The 19,479-nt window shown below is 50.2% G+C and overlaps 1 protein-coding gene and 1 long non-coding RNA gene across 3 annotated transcripts in view; both read right to left on the bottom strand.

The window, feature by feature from the left end:
* Positions 1-3,024: 3,024 nt before the first annotated feature.
* LOC141582584 (uncharacterized) lies at positions 3,025-9,421 on the bottom strand. 2 transcript variants are annotated; one of them, XR_012515454.1, is made up of 3 exons: positions 6,828-9,421; positions 5,659-5,756; positions 3,025-4,484 (listed from the first exon to the last, which is right to left on the bottom strand). It is a non-coding gene; the product is annotated as an uncharacterized LOC141582584 (long non-coding RNA). The 2 variants fall into 2 exon arrangements; XR_012515455.1 differs by lacking the exon at positions 3,025-4,484 and having other exon boundaries at positions 5,465-5,756; positions 6,828-7,017; positions 7,118-9,421.
* Positions 9,422-17,134: 7,713 nt separating this feature from the next.
* SAMM50 (SAMM50 sorting and assembly machinery component) overlaps positions 17,135-19,479 on the bottom strand; it is a 36,845-nt gene continuing 34,500 nt past the window's right edge. Inside the window, exon 15 of the mRNA XM_039463224.2 lies at positions 17,135-17,329. Within this exon, the coding sequence (XP_039319158.1) occupies positions 17,284-17,329 (46 nt within the window). The 3' untranslated portion in view covers positions 17,135-17,283. The remainder of the gene's footprint in view (positions 17,330-19,479) is intronic.

Raw genomic sequence — 19,479 nt, 5'->3', positions numbered from 1 at the left:
GTGGCAGGGGAGGCAGGAGAGGCAGACATGCTAGGTGTAACGTTTTTTTTGAGACGGAGCCTCACTCTGTCACCCAGGCTGGAGTGCAGTGGTGTGATTTCGGCTGGCTGCAACCTCCACCTCCCGGGCTCAAGCAATTCTCCTGCCTCAGCCTCCTGAGTAGCTGGGATTACAGGCATGCACCACCATGCCTGGCAATTTTTTTTGTATTTGCAGTAGAGATAGGGTTTTGCGTCATGTTGGCCAGGCTGATCTCGAACTCCTGGCCTCAATCTGTCTGCCTCAGCCTCCGAACGTGCTGGGATTACAGGTGTGAGCCACCACACCCGGCTTGGAGTAACTTCTATTGAAAAAGATTCTCCCAGCACTCTGGGAGGCCGATGTGGGTGGATAGCTTCAGGCCGGAAGTTCAAGACCAACCTGGGCAACATAGCAAGACCCCCATTTCTATTTTAAAAAGAAAAGAAAAGAAAAAGATTCACATGTAGGTGGACCCACACAATTCCAACCTGTATTGTTCGAAGGTTGTGTGTTTGGATACTATACGCAGAGAAACAGCATTTCTGTTTGTTCAGATACATTGGACTCCAGTCCCTCCTTCTGCCGGCCCAGGTACTCCATGGCAAGTGTGTGGGTAACGGAGGTTGACCGAGACCACACAGTGTGGGGCCCAGTCGGGGGCACACGGCGCATACGGCACGACCTCAGGAAACGTTGGCTCCTTGTCCTTAATTAAGGGTATACGGAACTGGCCTCTTTGGAAGCCACGGTTCAAAAGCAAACCAAACGGTTTTCTTTAACAGGGGCAGCTGTATGTAATCTGATTTTCATAATTATTCTCCAAATTTAAAATGTATGCACGGCCCTGGCACGGGGCATATGTGGGCAGCATATCAAGAAGCAAAGGTGGCATTGACGGAGGAGCTAAGTTCATCTTTCTGCATCTCATTAAATTCTCTTTTTATTAAAAAGCAGCGCTTTCCAACCTTGAAGTTAATATTTATGTTTCCTGCTCTGCAAAGCACTTTGGAAAGTAGTTTTGTGAGATTACCCCAGAGACAAAGCTAGTTATGTAAATGCCACCAGGGCCAGGCCAAGAAGAAGGAAACTTTCTGGGGTTTGATCATTGTCCTTCCTTCCTCTCACCTTGAAAAGAAATACAGCTTAGTCCACAGCCATCAAGCCAGTTCCTGATTGTCATCTGCAGCACATACAAGACAAAAAAAAATGTACAACAGACACAGTTTTTTTTTTTGAGACAGTGGCACTCTGTTGCCCCAGCTTGAGTGAAGTGGTGTGATCTCAGTTCACTGCAACCTCTGCCACCCGCCAACCCCACCGCAGGTTCAAACAGTTCTCCTGCATTAGCCTCCTGAGTAGCTGGGATTGCAGGTTGTCTGCCACCATGCCCGGCTAATGTTTGTATTTTTAGTACAGGTGGGTTTTCACTAAGTTGGCCAGGCTGGTCTTGAACTCCTGACCTCAGTTGATCCACCCGCCTCGGACTCCCAAAGTGCTGGGATGACAGGTGTGAGCCAGCACGCCTGACCCAGACACAATCATTTTTTTTTTAAATGTTCTAACCTGCATTTAATCAATGATACAGGAGACAGAAATTATTTGGACAGATAGTGACGGTAAAAGAGTCCTTGATAAGTCTTCCCTTCTAACAAAAAGCAGCCCTGAAAATTATTTTTTCTAACGAAGTGCAGCCTGAAAAATCAAGTTGCAAACATAAATAAACGTGCTGAAAACTTACATGGGTGAATGCCAGCGGTTCTGCCAATGGAAAAGGGCCGCCTTGGGGCCGGGCACATCAACACGGAGACTCCATCTTTCCTTTTATTTTGTTATCACATGTACAATAAAGAAACAGACAACATGACACTGACTGGACAGAGAATCCATCTACATAGTTAAAGATTAGGGTTGGGGCCGAGTGTCGCCGCTCACGCCTGTAATCCCAGCACTTTGGAAGGCCCAGGCGAGCAGCTCACTTGAGGTCAGGAGTTCAAGACCAGCCTGGCCAACATGGTGAAACCCCACCTCTACCAAAAATGTAAAAATTAGCCGGGCATGGTGGCGGGTGCCTGTAATCCCAGCTACTCGGGAGGCTGAGGCAGGAGAACGGCTTGAACCCTGGAGGTGGAGGCTGCAGTGAGCTGAGGTTGCAGCACCACTGCACTCCAGCCTGGGTGACAAAGTGAGACTCCATCTCACAAAAAAATCTCTCTCTCTCTCTCTAAAACATTACACTGAATGAAAGAGGCCAGACAGACGAAAAAGAACACAGACTATGTGAATCCACTTATCTGAAGTTCACGAGCGGGGAACCTCTGTTCTCTGTTGACAGTGGCTGTGCCAGGATGGTGAGGGGCGCGAAGGGTCCCGGCTGCATGTGAGGACCAGCAGGCTGGCTGGGTGATGAGCAGCCTCATCTGATAGCAGTCACACCGTGTGCACAAATGTGCAAAGTCATCCGACTGTATGCTGAAATGTGTGTGTTTCCCTCTATATAAATTAGACCTCAATAAAGTCTTAGGGAAGAGAAAGTCAATACATGATACTCCTGAATGGGAGAATCTGGGTTCTTTACATGTGTGTGAGTTTCCTTCTGGATAACCTGGCAGCACTCTATGTGCTTAAAGAGGGTCTTAAAAGCTGCAAGCGGCCAGGTGTGGTGGCTCACACCTGTCATCCCAGCACTTTGGGAGGCTGAGGCAGGCAGATTACTTGAGGTCAGGAGTTTGAGACCAGCCTGGCCAACGTGGTGAAAACTCTTATCTACTAAAACTACAAAAAACCAGGCCTGACGGTGCACACCTGTAGTCTCAGCTACTCAAGAGGCTGGGGCATGAGAATCACCTGAACCTGGGAGGCAGAGGTTGCAGTGAGCTGACTTCAGGCCACTGCACTCCAGCCTGGGTGACAGAGCAAGATTCCATCTCAGAAAAGAATCAAAAATTAAAAAAAAAAAAAAATGTTGCAAGCCATCTTTCACTTCTCTTTAATAGAACTAAAAAAAAAAAAAAAAAAAAAAGCTGACATTTCTCTAAATAAATGAATAAAAACCGCCTGTAGCTCTTTGGGAGAGAAAAGGAACTGATTCCAGGGAATACTAAGACTGGAAAATGTCTTCTTGTGTTGCTCATTTCCAAACCTCCAAGCAATTGTACATGCGTTAAAAGTGTGTAGAGAAGGGCCGGGCGCAGTGGCTACGCCTGTAATCCCAGCACTTTGGGAGGCCGAGGCGGGTGGATCACGAGGTCAAGAGATCGAGACCATCCTGGTCACCATGGTGAAACCCCGTCTCTACTAAAAATACAAAAAATTAGCTGGGCATGGTGGTGCGTGCCTGTAATCCCAGCTACTTAGGAGGCTGAGACAGGAGAATTGCCTGAACCCGGGAGGCGGAGGTTGCGGTGAGCCGAGATCGCGCCATTGCACTCCAGCCTGGGTAACAAGAGCGAAACTCCGTCTCAAAAAAAAAAAGAAGTGTGTAGAGAAGTGATAGAAATATTTAATTGATGTGCGATGGAGAACATGCCTTATTTCCCCCAGGTTATACTTTTGAGTCAATCTTACTGCACTTTGGGGTAGCATTTTCAAGCACGCTGTAATCATCATATCTAAACCAGCGTTTTGAACGGTGTTATTTAATCAGTCTGCTAATTTAGCAATGTGGCAAGAGAGTCACCTGTGGTGTTGATGGTAAAGGCTAAGAGCATGAGGAGATGACCCGACTTGCCTGGAATGTTAAAACTGTGACGCAAACACTTCTGCCCGTGCCACGTGGGAGCAATCCATGAATCACCGGAGACCGCGATGAAGCGCCTTTCACTCAAGCGATTTTGGAAGCATCAGCAAACTCTGAGACAAGGGAAGTTGGATTTTCATTTATTAGCAACTCCTCCGAGTTCTCTTTTTGCATGCCAGGCAAAGTAAACCACATATGCACTTTGTTCCCTGAAATATTTTCTAGATGAGGAAAAGAGTTTATATTTGTAAGGCTGGGTGCTGTGGCTCACGCCTGTCATCCCAGCACTTTAGGAGGCTGAGGTGGGTGGATCATGAGGTCAGGAGAATGAGCCCATCCTGGCACTTCACCAACATGGTGAAACCTCGTCTCTAGTAAAAATACAAAAATTATCCAGCCGTGGTGGCATATGCCTGTAATCCCAACTACTCAAGAGACAGAGGCAGGAGAATTGCTTGAACTGGGGGAGGTGGAGGTTGCAGTGAGTCAAGATCACGGCACTTCACTCCAGCCTGGGCAACACAGCAAGACTCTGTCTCAGAAAAAAAAAAAAAAATTATATAGATATATAATAAACATATGACGTATATCATGTATATTATATATATTACATACATATGTGTATATGTATGTTTTTACACATATATATAAACCTTTCCGGCAGACTGCCACGTTACCTTAATACTTTGTCAGTGGGATATTGCTGACTTGGACTCTGCCTTTGTATCTGTCAGTACAAAAAAATAACAAGTTGATGTTATTTAGAGCAAACAGAACTGATTTCAAAACTAATTAGAATACATTTTGATTGAGAAAATGAATACTCAGCCACCATCATCAGTTAAGAGGTCTGTCTGACATAAAAGTGCTAGAAAGTTTCATTGGTTTTGGTTTGCAACTTGGATGTTAAAATCTTTCCCATGCTCATCCACGTAGCGTACCTACGGTAGCTTATTACCAATTGAGATCAGAGGTCTGAACAGCTATAAGCAAATTATGCTCTTGAATCAGGAAAATATTAAAATGTAAAACTCAATTTTATATGCAAAATTATCTTAAGACAGTCAAAATTTCAAATTCACAAGGAAATCAGTAAAATGGAAGGGCTGAAAAGACTCCTCAAGTATCAGTGCTACTTAAATATTGATTATAATGAGCTATTAAAATAGGAAGCTTTACTTTTTCTTATAAGAAACACTGTTAGTCAGGCATAGTGGCTCAAGCCTGTAATCTGAGCACAGTTGAGCCCAGGAGTTGAGACCAGCCTGCTCAACACAGAACCCCCATCTCTAATTTTTTCTGAAGCAGGGTCTCACTCTGTTGCTTCTATGTGATCATATGTTGATCTATGTGCGATCCCAGATCACTGAAACCTCAACTTCCTGGCTCAAGTGCCAGGATTACAGGCATGAGCCACCATGCCCAGCCTGTCATCTCTATTTTTGGAAGGAAGGAAGGAAGGAAGGGAGGGAGGGAGGGAGGGACGGAGGCAGGGAGGGAGGGAGGCTGTGGCCGCCTTCTTGGACCCTTGTCCTCAGGGTGACAGACCCGGGCATCCATCTCTAATATAGTCTAAGTGTTATCAGAGTCAGCCAAAGTACTCTGCAAAAGATAAACACTTTTCTATAACTAAATGGCATGGTTTTCTCAAAATCTGGAAGAAAAATGCAAAATTCATCTTTTTCTTCTCAGAAGCATAAAGTAGGTATTCAGGTATATTTACTGAATCATAAAAATGCATCTCTGGACTGGGCGCGGTGGCTCATGCCTATAACCCTAACACACTGGGAGGCTGAGGCGGGTGGATCACTTGACGTCAAGAATTTGAGACCGGCCTGGCCAACATGTGAAACCGCATGTCTAGTAAAACACAAAAATTAGCTGGATGTGGTGGCACGTACCTATAATCCCAGCTACTAGGGAGGATGAGGCAGGAGAATTGCTTGAACCCGGGAGGCGGAGGTTGCAATTAGTTGAGATCATGCCACTGCACTCCAGCCTGGGTGACAGAGCGAAATTCCATTTCAAAAAAGGAAGGAAGGGAGGGAGGGAGGGAGGAAGGACGGACGGACAGACGGACGGACCTGTCTCTAGAGGTAGAAACAACCCCAACATCCACCAACACATGAACGGATAAAGAAAATGTGGTGTATACGTGTGTATCTACACGGAATTCCGACACGGCCTACACACAAACAGAAGAAAACGTTAAGGAACAAAGCTTTGCTGTCACCAACTGTCTGGCTGCCTGTCCAGGAGATCCTGCCATGTGGCAGATGGGAGCTGAGTGGCCTATGAGGGGAGAGGGCTGAAGGCATTGAAGTGTACCGAGTTCAAATCCAGAGGCTGCTCCTCAATCTTGACTGCACACGGAGGCCACCCGGGGACCTTGTAAAACCACAGGGTGGGTGGGGCAGGGCCAGGGACTCTGCATTTCTAATGTATCCTCAGGTCCCTGCACTACACTTGGAGTGGCGTAAGGGGCTAGGATACACACTGTTGAAAGTGTCGCCATGGGCCCAGCGCGGTGGCTTGTGCCTGTAATCCCAGAGGGTTGGGAGGCTGAGGCTGAGGCAGGTGGATCGCTGGAACCCAGGAGCTCAAGACCATCCTGGGAAACATAGCGAGAACCTGCCTCTATAAAAAATATCTTTAAAATTGCTGGGCGTGGTGGCATGTGCCTGCGGTCCCAGCTACTCCAGAGACTGAGGTGGGAGGATCCCTTGAGACTGCAGTGAGATCCGATGGCGCTGCTACCAGGAGGGTCTGCACTAGGAGTCATCAGGCTTCTTGGTGTTTTGAACAAAGGACTGGGCAACAGGCACAAAGCAATGAAAGCACGAAGCCACAGAAGCACAGATACACTGAGACAAACGTGCCCTGCACAGAATGGGAGCAGGCTCCAGCAGGTGGCTTGAGCGCCCTGGTTACAGAAGTGTCTGGGGTTTAAATACCCTCCAGAGGTTTCCCATTGGTGACTTGGTTACAGCCCCATAAATGAAGAAACGGCGGCAACCGGTCCGATTGGCTGTGGGAAGGACCAGTCAGACGTAATTCCCGTTTTTCATACCGCGGAAAGGTGAAAGGGTTGCGTAGCCTCTGATCCTTTTGTTACTCGGGTGTGGAGAGGTGTGGTTTCCCTTTGGGTTCAGCTCTGGGACGTCTGTGGGAATCCGTCTTAGGTACCCTGCCTCCAGATCCCATTCTCCTGCCTTAGCACCACTGCACTCCAACCTGGGTGACAGAGTGAGACCCTGTCTCTGAAAAAAAGAAAAGAAAGAGAAGAGCATGAAACCGGAAGTATAGTATGCTATCATTTGTGTTAAAAAAAAAAAAAAAAAAAAAGGCCAGGCACGGTACCTCACACCTGTAATCTCAGCACTTTGGGAGTCCAAAACAGGAGGATCGCTTGAGCCTAGGAGTTTGAGACCAGCCTGGGTAACATAGCAACACCCTATCTCTACAAATAAAAGAAGAAATAAATTAGCTGGGTGTGGTGTGGTGGCACATGCCTATAGTCCCAGTTACTTGGGAGGCTGAGGCAGGAGGACTGCTTAAGCCCAGGAGGTTGAAGCTGCACTCCAGCCGGGGCAACAGAGTGAAACCCTGTCGCAAAAATACATAAATAAGACGATAAAATTAAAAGTTTAAAAAAAAAATCATTGATTTTTTTTTTTTTAAAAAAGCTCTTGTATTTTTCCCACCTTTATTGCAAAATAAAGATTTTCCGTTTTCAAGGCTCCTAAGAAGGTCAGCCAGGAATCTGTTGAGTACACAGCACCATTCCTGAGAACCTTTTAAATCAATCATCCATTTTTAGAATCTTTTTGGATCAATGGCTCCTAATTCTCCTTAAAATATATTTCAGGTACTTAACCCTGTTGCCTATTCTGGCTTAGCTCAGAAGACAAAAGCAGCGCGTGCTCACACAGGGAAAGTTGAGGGGAGCCCAAAAGGGTCCCCACTAGCTTCACAAACCACTTGGAACACCGGCTCCCGTACCAGCCCCTCTGCCAGCAGGGTTACTCGGGCCCTCTAGTCCGTGCCCGTGGCTCTGCTACTTCGTGTCAGCTGTGGTGTCCTTGACAAACATCTAGTTTGCCTGCTGCTGCTTTTTTTTTTTTTTTTTTTAACTCAAGCTCAGAAAAGGCGGAACTTATTTTCTCTGGCCAGAGAATGACATACAGATGGATCCGCCCCTCTCTATCCGGTTACAGAGGCTTCCAGCCTAAGAGAGGGGAAGGACCAGCACCTGGCGAGCTTCTCCAAACAGAACCGGGGCTCCCTGGAGAAGGGGAACGGCCCAGCCCTGCAGAAGCCAGGCCCAGCGGCAGCAATGACGGGTCATTTGGAATGACTGCAGGGGAGGGGATCTTGGGGTGGGGGCAAGGGGTGGGTGTCTGAGGCTGCAGAGGAGGGTAAAGCTGACCGCACTTGCCAGGGGAGCCACCCGTACGGTGCCCTGCGCCCGGCCCAACGCCCATGCTGGAGGAAGGGATAAGCAAACGGAGGAAGTGAGAATCCAAAGCTGGCACAGGCCCCTTCCGCCCCGAGACAGGGTTTCCTGCTCCCCACCCCCAGAAGAGCGGTCTTCAGACAGACAGGAAAGGCTGGGGCCCCGGCCTGGGAGTGTGGGAATGGAAAGAGAGGGTCAGATTCCAGGGAGTCCAGTCCTGGCGTGGCTGCCCCAGTGGGTTGTATCCATGCTTAGTTAATCTCTCTGGGTGAAGGTCTGGTGATGAATCCTCCCTAGCCTTTACTAGATACGTAACATCCCAGGAAATTCCACTCCACTGGATTTCTGTACTTCCTTCCATCCCGAAGGCCACCCCACAGTCTCTTTATGATGTTCCGGCATTTCCAGCAGTAGGTCTGCCCACTCAGTATTTCAGGGAAATTACGTTTGGACGAGCAGTCATTTCTGGCTATGATAATAAGATCAAAGCAATCGTATTTGGGTCTCTGACTCAATACGGGAAGGTCACCTTCTATTTCACAGTGACGGATGGATCCAGGCTGGCTATTATCTCAACCCTGCGAAGTCAGAATATTTTAATTGACCGGCACATCTATCTAGTGACCAATGTGGGAAATGCTTCATCCATTAGAAACTGATTGATTGAAAATGGTGGGGAAGCACAGGGAAGAAAGCCTGTAATTTTCACAGTTGGTCCAACTTCACAGAATGTCCTTGCTTTTCAAAAAGGATGACTATTTTTCTAACAAGATAATGCTGAATCTCCTTTTGCACGAACGTCTGTTGCACTTAAAAGTTATCTAATGATTTGGCAAAGGAATCCAGTGGTTTACTTGTCAGGAAGATGCCACGTTACACAGCTACAGCTCGGGCACAGAGACAAGTGTGTCCGTTATTACCATTCGCCCCACTCTCGGGCAAAGCTTTGTTTGTTCTCGAAAACAGGCCGGTTGGTTTGACCCCAGGAAGGCAGAACTGAGACAGCCTCCCACGGTTCAATACTCAAACTGAAATCTGTGTAATGTGTAAATGTCAAAATGGGCCTCACGTTTAATGCAGAATTTAACGGCAGCCTTTGCTCATTACAGCATTCTCCCATTGACAGCCATGCAGGAGAAACATGCACGTGTCTCTCCTACTAGATAGAACCCACCGGGATTGGCAGACTCCTACACACCCCACAGAGCCCAGAGACCACACACCCACCTCTGCCCCTCCACCAACACCCACCGCCCCCTCCTGCCACTTCTGACCTCTTTCCATGTGCCAGGCACTTCGCTTTAATTTCTCGATACTGACAGGCTCAACTACCCCATTTCACAAAGGATCTGTGGCAGAGAAGGTGAATACAATTTAGATCTGAAAATAAAAGGAGGATGCTTAAGTCCTAGCTTAAGTCTCAAGCAAAAAGGGAGCCCCTCCTTATTCAGGCCCACGCAAAGCCTCTCCTGTGACGGGCATTCTCACAATTACTCTGTTGCAAATCACAGAATGCTACCTGGGGAGGGCCCCGAAAGCTGAAATGATTCACTTTGGAGAACGATAGATCAGTGGTTCCCAAAGTGTGGTCCACGGCCCCCTGCAGATCCTGAGGCTCCTCCGGGGAGGAGGTTTTAACCATCAGGTTAAAACTATATTTATAATAAGGCAAAGACGTTACTTAGTTCCTGGTTCACTGGGTTGGTATTTGCACTCATGATGCAGAAGGAGCCGTGGGTGAGCATGCCTGCGCCCTGGCAGGGAATGGCAGAGGCACCAAACCCCTGTGGCCACTGTGTCTGTCACCATTGCGCATGGGGAGGGAAAACAGATGCCACTTTCACTTACAAATGAAGCAGTAAAATGCTCTGTCGTTATATCTCAGCCCTTTTAACCTTTTAAACGTCCCAGGCAGAGAGCAATCGTGCTGCTCACAGGGGAAGCCCTGGGTGGTTGGTTCCAGACACGAATTTCCGCTCTGTTCATGGAACATGGTTTTTGCCTGGAAGGGCGACTCACAACCATGGTAATTCGGAGGTGGGTATCTGACAGACATCATTTCCTTGGAAACGGATGACGTGAGCTTCGAGGAAAGCAATTGAGTGTTTGCTGCCAATGGTAAAATGCAGGCTTCAAGTGAAACGGGAATTTTTGGAAACTTGAATCCACCACCATGAGCTTGGCAGCTGTCCAGTACAGAGCTCCTAACTCTGATGGTCCCACTTCTGCTGTTTTGACTTCACAACAGTGTGAAATGGTGGCAATTTCTATGTAATGTACAGTGTTCGATAAACTGCTCACGATCTTCAACGTTTCCTTATAAAATAAGCTTTGTTTTAGATGCTTTTGCCCAACTGTAAGCTAATGTAAGTGTTCTGAGCATGTTCCAGGGAGGCTGGGCTAAGCAGTGAGGTCCAGGAGGTTAGGCGGACTTGATGCATTTTCGATCTACAATATTTTTAAATTACAATGGGCTTAGCAACCATACTTAGATTTTCCTGATGCAACACGTGTCGATATTAATGAATGTGATCTTTTACTTTGCATAATCAAGACATGTTGACATTTTTGAAGATTTGCTTGATTCAGGGAAGGAGTATATCGCACATGACCAGGCGATCATGTTACAAAAGCAAGCCTGGGTAAACCATCCAGTCACAGCCCCAGGCACACGAGCGGATCTCACTGTAACAAATGTGAAGAAGCCAGAGGTGGGGTTTCGGATTCCGCACTGCAACTCGCCTTTCAAACCCTTTCACTAGTTGAATTTTGGTGAAGTATCAGAGAATATTCAGTTATGTGAAAAGGCTACTAAAATACTCTTCCAAATACACATCTATGTAAAGACAGATTTTCTTCATTGACATCAACCAAGCAGCTTCAACTGCAACAAACTGAAGAGACAGACGCAAGAATCCCTCTGGCTTTGAAGACAGATACTAAACAAGAGCTGCAAAATTGCACCCAATGCCATTCTTCATTCGGGAGAATACACTAAATTTTTCATTCGGGAAATACATTTTTCAAAAGCCGTTGTTTAAGTTAGGATATGCTGAGTCTGGTTTTTGTTCGTCTTTTGAGACAGAATTTCACTTCTATTGCCCAGGCTGGAATGCAATGGCTTGACCTCTGCTCAGTGCAACTTCTGCCTCCCAGGTTCAAGCAATTCTCTTGCCCCAGCCTCCCAAGTGGCTGGGATTAACATGCCCGCCACCACGCCCAGCTAATTTTTTGTATTTTTAGTAGAGACGGGGTTTCACCTGTTGGCCGGGCTGATCTTAAACTCCTGACCTCAGGTGATCCACCTGCCTCGGCCTCCCAAAGTGCTGGGATTACAAGTGTGAGCCACTGTGCCTGGCTGAGTCTGTTATTTTAAAATAGTTTAAAGACATTTAAACTATTTATTTTTTGAGACAAGAGTCTCATTCTGTGGCCCAGGCTAGAGTGCAATGGCACAATCTTGGCTCACTGCAACCTCCACCTCTCAGCTTTAATTTCTAATATTTTTTTTTTTTTTTTTTTTTTGAGACGGAGTCTTGCTCTGTAGCCCAGGCTGGAGTGCAGTGGCATGATCTCAGCTCACCGCAACCTCCGCCTCCCACATTCAAGCAATTCTCCTGCCTCAGCCTCCCAAGTAGCTGGGACTACAGGCATATGCCACCATGCCCGGCTTTTTTTTAGTATAGACAGGGTCTCACCATGTTGACCAGGATGGTCTCAATCTCCTGACCTTGTGATCTGCCCGCCTCAGTCTCCCAAAGTGTTGGGATTACAGGCGTGAGCCACTATGCCCAGCCTAATATTACCTTTATAAACAAAAGCTCTTTGGGGCAGGGTCCCTCAATATTTTTGACAGTGCTAAGGAAATCTGGGGCCAGCTAGTTTGAGAACTGCTGTTATACACACTCATCAGATGAGTCACTAAAAACATTAAAAAGGAGGCAAAGGAATTATTTCTATGTAGTTTTTATTACTGGGTTTAGAACATCGGGTGCTGAAAACAAGCTTTAGTAAGCCATCCCGGTGTTGTGAAGGTCATCAGCTATCTTCATATTTGTAAATGGGCACTGATGGCTCAAGAGAAAATTTCGGAGACAGCATCGTAACTGGATTCAAAACATGCCACATCTCAAACCACTCAGGTAGAAGAGAAGATTCCTGCACTCTGAATAATTGCTGAGGACTCTCATTAAAAGTGGCTCTAGGCCAGGCACAATGGCTCACACCTGTAATCCCAGCACTTTGGGAGGCTGAGGCAGGTGGATCACTTGGGGTCAGCAGTTCGAGACCAGCCTGGCCAACATGGTGAAACCCCATCTCTACTGAAAATGCCAAAATTCTCTGGGCGTGGTGGCGCGTGCCTGTAGTCCCAGCTACTCGGGAGGCTGAGGCAGCAGAATCACTTGGAGGCGGAGGCTGCGGTGAGCCGAGATCCCGCCATTGCACTCCAGCCTGGGCAAGAAAAGCGAAACTCCGTCTCAGAAATAAACAAACGAATGAATGAAGGTAACATTAGTCTAGTCCTTCTGTGTTTCTACAAGGTTATATACTCAGCTTGGCCACTCTCCTCCACCTTGCCTTTCTTCGCTGGGACAACAGGGCATTGTGCCTCATATTCGCAGTGGCCCAGTATCTGAGCCACATGAGAACTTGCTCAAGGTCACGTGGCTGGTCAACCACAGAGCTGGGATTCACCCAGTCGGAGTCACAGTCAAGGAGCCACTGTTTGACTTCTTGTACCTAATGCCCCAGACAGGCAGAACAATCCGTTTACAGAGTTAGAAATCCTCTAGACTTTACCTTGGGGGTTGAAAGACTGTGATTGGCATCTGTTGCTGAACACACCACAATCTCCTTTGATGGAAGAAAAACCCGAGGAAAGCCGTGACTGGATTTGGTTAACAGCCCCAGCAGGGCAAGACCCAGGCGCCTGCCCTGGGCTCACTGCTCGGCCACTTCGTCTCTTTTTATTTATTTATTTTTTGAGACAAGAGTCTCATTCTGTGGCCCAGGCTGGAGTGCAATGCCACAGTCTTGGCTCACTGCAACCTCCACCTCCAGGGGTCAAGCGATTCTCCTGCCTCAGGCTCCGAGTAGCTGGGATTACAGGTGTGAGCCACCATGCCCGGCTAATTTTTGTATTTTTCAGTAGAGACAGGGTTTCACCAGGTGGGCCAGGCTAGTCTTGAACTCCTGACCTCAGGTGATCCACCCACCTCAGCCTCCCAAAGCACTGGGATTACAGGCGTGAGTCACCACACAGGCCCCGCTTTCTTTTTTTTTTTTCCTTTTTCTTTTGAGACAGGGTCTCACTCTGTCACCCCGGCTGGAGTGCCACGGTGCAATCGTGGCTCACTGCAGCCTTAACCTCCTCGGCTCAAGTGATCCTCCCACCTAAGCCTCCCAAGTAGCTGGGGTCCAGGTGCGTGCCACCACGCCCAGCATTGTTTTTGTAGAGATGGGGTTTCACTACGTTGTGCGGACTAGTCTCAAATTCCTGGGTTCAAGCCACAATCCTCCCTGCTCGGCCTCCCACAGCACTAGCATTACAGGCGTGAGCCACTGCGCCTGGGCCTCATCCACTTTCTGACAGCTGTCCCCCCAAAACTTACCTTCTCTTTGAACGTGTTCAGATGTTCCACTCCTGATCTGTCTGAGCCAGGGAGAAGTGAACCAGCCAGAGAAGCCACAAGCGCCTGGGAGCGCCCACGTCTCGGCTCCAGCCCACTGCTGCGGGTGGGAATCAACGTTCTTTGTGTTTGTCGAATCCAGGTTGTCAAGAGAAGCTAGAAATTTGCACTTCTGAGCACAACGTGATTTTAACACTGTTTGTTTTATTTAAAACACAGCTCACCGGTTTTTGTTCTTTGGACTAAGGAATCCCCTTTTCTCTCCTCTCCCGTGATCTTTAAACATTTTATGTTTAAAGTGCATTTGCACACATCTAACTGTCCCAAAGGTGAATTTATCTAGTCTTTAAAAAGAGAGAATTCCTGCCGGGCGCGGTGTCTCACGCCTGTAATCCCAGCACTTTGGGAGGCTGAGGCGAGTGGATCACCAGTTCAAGAGATCGAGACCATCTTGGCCAACATGGTGAAACCCCGTCTCTACTAAAAGTACTAAATTTAGCTGGGTGTGGTGGCGTGCGCCTGTGGTCCCAGCTACTCAGGAGGCTGAGGCAGGAGAATCGCTTGAATCCAAAAGGTGGAGGTTGTGGTGAGCCGGGATTGTGCCATGGCACTTCAGTCTGGCTGACAGAGCAAGACTCTATCTCAAAAAAAAAAAAAAAGAGAGAAAATTCAGAAATTAAAGTGAGTTCCTTGCCTAAGGAGCTGCAGGGGCCTGGGAGAGGACGTCGAAGTCCTTTGCAGGAGTCACCCTATGGGAAAACATGGCCTGCCTCATGCACGTCCTCCCCAGGTGACTGTCCTTAGTCGTCGCTGCGATGGCATTTGGCAGAACACTCTGCTCCCTCGCTGGGTCATAAGACTTGTAGACGACAGCCAGGTGCACGAGTGCCTTGTGGCACTGGGCGGCAGGCACACCACTCACGACACCGTGTGTAAAAGGTCATAGTGTGTATACCGGGCGCGCCACAAATGCACGCTGGCCGAGGAGTGATCCATCACAGCTGTTCTTCCAGAAGCACCGGGAAGATCAGGTTCACCGAAATCAACCTCCTTGTTCCAAGCGGAAGTTGGGAGGCAGCAGGCTTCCGGCCGGGACCTGGCAGCAGTCCCCCGCGGGAGAGGCCAGCCGGTTTCACGGCCCCTCCCTCGCCCAGGAAAGGAGGAGGTGAGCGGAACAAATACCCAGCGCTCTTCCAGTCCGGAACATTCAGGTATTCCGAGAAGAAACAGAGTAACATTAAGATGGAAAGAATCACCGAGCCAAGGGAGGGTTTCACGGGGATTTGGGGAGGCTTCCCACCTTTCTGTGTTCTCTAAAATAGCAGCTATGAAATTCCTTCCCACGGTGAGCTCGCCTGATCTCTGGCCTTTCGTGGAAAGCACTTCCTGACGCGCCTCTGGCTTCATGCTCCATTCTGCCCACGTCCGAGCCTCACGTTTTCACCCAGGGCCTCCCCCGTGCTCACTTTGCGGAGGTGCAGCCCCCTGCAGATCCCACCTGCAAATTAAACACGCTGCGGCCGCACGAGCGACAGCTGGCCCCCGTGAGCTTTAATTGAGGAGCTGGCTACAGAGACCTGGGGTACCCCAGATTTGCTTCATTAAACAGGGACCTTTTCACAGATGACCCTTTCGCTGGGTTCTCCATGAACGTGGCAGATTTCTCAGAGATCATGGTGCTGAGTCTGTATTACTCATTTTCACTGTTCTAAGTTGACAGTCTGAGCATGACAGTGTTGAAACATGAGTTCCTGATTTTGTCAAAGGCACAAATGTGAAACTATAAAGAATAGATCATTTAGGGGGAAAAAAGTACTTTTTTCTCATGTTCTTATTAAAAGAAAGGCAACACTGTTTCTTTTTTTTCTTTTATGAGCTGGAGTCTCACTCTGCTGCCCAGGCTGGAGTGCAGTGGCGCAATCTCGGCTCACTACAACTTCTACCTCCCAGCTTCAAGCGATTCTCCCACCTCAGCCTCCCGAATAATTGGGATTACAGGGGCAGCTCACCATGCCCAGCTAATTTTTTTATTTTTAGTGGAGGTGGGGTTTCACCATGTTGGCCAGGCTGGTCTCGCACTACTGACTTCGAATGATCCACCCACCTCTGCCTCCCAAAATGCTGGGAGGACAGGTGCAAGCCATGGTGCCTGGCCAAAATGGTTTCTTTTTATATATTCTCTGCAAACCCCCTGCAGCTTCTATAGGCAATGACAAGACAGTCCTGGGGCACCTGAGTGCGGCCCTGGGATAACATGGGTCCCGGACTGAGGCCCAGATCTTCAGGTCACTTGGCAAAGACATAAGTAAGTTATGGGGAGGGCTGAAAGTGACGCGGACTCAGCCCCAGCTCAGAGAGAGAACGAATCGGAGAGTGAAGCGTCTGCGAAGGCCCGTGGGGCAGCCCCCGAAACACTAGACCTTTGCACACGGTGCCACTTTTTAAATCCAAAGGAGGTTTAACTGCCTTCAAATACTTTTCTTCATGTGTGACTAATTTAAGGATATCCCCAAAGTATTAGAGATACTAGTGTGAGGCAGGATAATGTCCCGCACCCGCAGCCAGCTGAAGACGCACGCCTCCTAATCCCGGGAACGTGTGAATGTGGCGAGCCACGGCTGCAGGCAGATTAAGGGTGCCCATCCGCTGACCCAGAAATAAGACCCCTGGATCACCCGGACGGGTCCAAGGTCGCCAGCAGAGACGCAGAGGAGGCAAGAGGGGGAGATGGGGGATGTCACATGGCTTTGAAGACGGAGGTGACGTCAGCCAAGGAATGCAGCACCTCTAGCTGCTGGCGAAGGAGGGGGACTCCCCCTTAGCGCCTGCGGGACGCAGCCCAGCAAGACCCAGGCCGGACGCCGATCCCCGGACTACAAGATGATCAGCGTGTTGTTTTCAGCCCAGAAACCGCACGCACGCTCATTCCTGCTGCCATTCGCCTGCAGATAAACCACCAGGTTCCCTCTTTGCCTCAGTGTCCCTGGCGTTACACAGTTCAGGTATCTCCCTCGCTACTCACACATTCAAATGGCTCGAGCCCTGGGGCTGCAGGCGCCCGCTGCTGTGGGGCCTCCTCTGACACCAGCCGGTGCATGGAGCAGGTTCGCCCTCGGTAAGGGCAGGACTGAGCGTCCCCCGGGGCCAAGCTCCCTCCTGCTGCCCGGCTCTGGAAACATCACGCCTGGTACATGGGAACCAAACACAGACTCCCAGACACTGGGCGGGTGCGTGTGAGAACTCAGGCGGTCCTGGGGAAAGGCCAGATCAAAGCACATCCAGGCTGCCTCGGAGTGTGTCTTTAACATTTATTGACGGGGTTTCCCACAGGGATTGCAGCCAAAGGATCGAGGAGCCGTGTTTCCTCGAGATCCGTTCGTGGCACGGGTGCCCGCCTCGCTGCTGCCCGGGTCCCAGAGCTCGTCCTGTAGGGGTGTCAGCTACAGGAACCTTATCCCAGCTCCAAACTGGACGCCATCACATATCCTAAAAAAAAAAGCGGGGAGAGCTCAGACGCGGTGGCCGCTCTGCTAGCCCGGCCATCTTCACGATGACACAGTGAGCCTGTGCCCCTCAGCAGGTGCCTCCTCCCCTTCCTCCTCCCCCTCCCCCTCCCCCTCCTCCCCTTCCTCCTCCCCATCCCTCCTCCTCCTCCTCCTCCTCCTCCCGTGGCCACCGGCCCCACCCTCACCGGCCCAGCTGCTTCCTCCTTTGCTGGTTAAGAACCTTCACCAGCTGGTTAAGGCCTCGGAGAATGGAAAAGGGCAAGAAGGAGAGACCCACGTCCCCCTGCGCTGCTCGCCCCTCCCCTCCTTCACATGCCCCCACTCCTGACAGGGAGCACAGAGGGCGGGGAGAGGCGCAGCACGCAGGGAAGGAGCAGGAGGGACAGGGCGGGTGGTGAGGATGGGGAGACGCAGGGAGGAGGACGGAGCTTAAGGTCTGCCCAGCCTCCGGAAGGTCCTCGGGCTTAGGAAGCCGGCAGTACCCACAGCCCTGCAGGGGTTTAGCCTGCCCACCTCTTAGACCTGATCCTGACCCCAGGACGGAAGGACGCAAAGGTCACACTGGTTGCCACAGCTGCCGTGAGCTGCCCCTCTGCAGGTGTGACCCCACACAGCGGTAATCGCCTGCTGACAGATCACCAGGCCCGTTTTCGGAGAGGAGCGAACAGGCTCCAGTCACATGGCCGCGAAGTGACAGGGAAGGCCCCCGGACCCGGCTCAGGCCGCCCACAGGCCTCGCTCTTTCCGGCACACTGCCCTGCCCCAGCTCGGCGCAGCCTGTCCCCTTGACTGTGCCTGCAGCAGCTCTGTCCGCCTGGAACCTGGGCGCGGGTCAAGGCCAACGCTGCCCATTGGGGACAAGGTGGGCTTGAGCTAGGGACCTCAACTCCAGGGAGAATGACATCCAGGAGCCCACGCGGCTGCAGCCAGGGCATGTGGCACACACCCTTTTTGCAAGCCGTGGGCAATTTCTAGAAAAGACCGGCCACCAAGAATGGCTCCTTTGTTCGCAATGCTGGTGCCTCCCCCGAGCTGAGGGTTTGGAGCACATGAAAACGGGCAGCAAGTGTTTCTTTTTCAACCTGACTCTGAGCAAGAGAAGGCAGTGTCTGATCCATGAAGAGGTTCAAGACCGGCACGCATGAGCGGCCTGGCCGGCCTCCTGAGGTGAAGGGGGCTTTCTAACCGGCCCCAGCAGCGCGGCCATCTCACCAGAAGCCAGGTCCACGGCCCCTTTGTGCTGACAGCAAGCCACAGCCATGTCCTTCAAACACAAGAGTCCACATCAGAACCCAGACTGCATTTGTACCATTTAGTGGTGTCAGATCTAATTGGTCTGTTCTTACATTGTACACCCTCGGCTCCTTCAGTAACTAGGGGCTAAGAGGAAGTCAAGCTCTTGGCATATATAATTCAGAAAACGAGCAAGCATTCCAGCAAAGGCCCATTCACTCTAACTACAAACAGATTCAACAACTTCACAAGCTTGGGTTTATGTTCAGAGACCGCAGAAACATGTCACAGAAAAAAACACCCACTACCAACATTCAAAGCAGCACGGCGGAGTTGCCCAAGACCAGGGCCAGCGAGCCCCGGCACACTCCAGAGGCAGAGTCGCGAGCACCCGCCTTCTGCTCTGTGCCCCGTCTCCCTCCCTCCCCCACGGTCACTGTCTTGGTGCTGCGCTCTTGGTCACCTCCCGTGTTCTTCCCTCCCAGCACTGCCAGTGCCAGCACCGGGTCCGGGAGTGTGATGTTCGGAGGCTTCTGGAGAACGTGGAGTGTGAGGCTGGAGGCCAGGAAACACCCAGCACGGGTCTTTGGGAAGGTCATGCCAACAGCACCCTCGGCACCGTGCCCCCATCCCCACCGGGCTCACTTCCAACGCCAGGTGCTGTTCTAGTCACGGGGACTAGTGGTGAACGAGGCAGATGAAGTCCTGAGCTCAAAGGCCCGGGCATGGGGTCCTCGAGGTGGGAAAGGCCAGTGGGGCTGGAAGGCAGCGACGTGGGAGCTCCGGGCCTGGGCCTCCCCACGCCCCCTCCTGTTCCCGTAGGACATGGTTCTACCCAGCGCACACCTGCGCGGCTTTGCTCCTGCCTTCGTTAGCCAGGAGCACTGTCCCTGCATG

Source organism: Saimiri boliviensis, chromosome 21, assembly GCF_048565385.1.
Source record: "Saimiri boliviensis isolate mSaiBol1 chromosome 21, mSaiBol1.pri, whole genome shotgun sequence".
Lineage (NCBI taxonomy): Eukaryota > Metazoa > Chordata > Mammalia > Primates > Cebidae > Saimiri > Saimiri boliviensis.
Note: the sequence above shows the minus strand (reverse complement) of the source record. Positions and strands in the feature narration are given on the sequence as shown.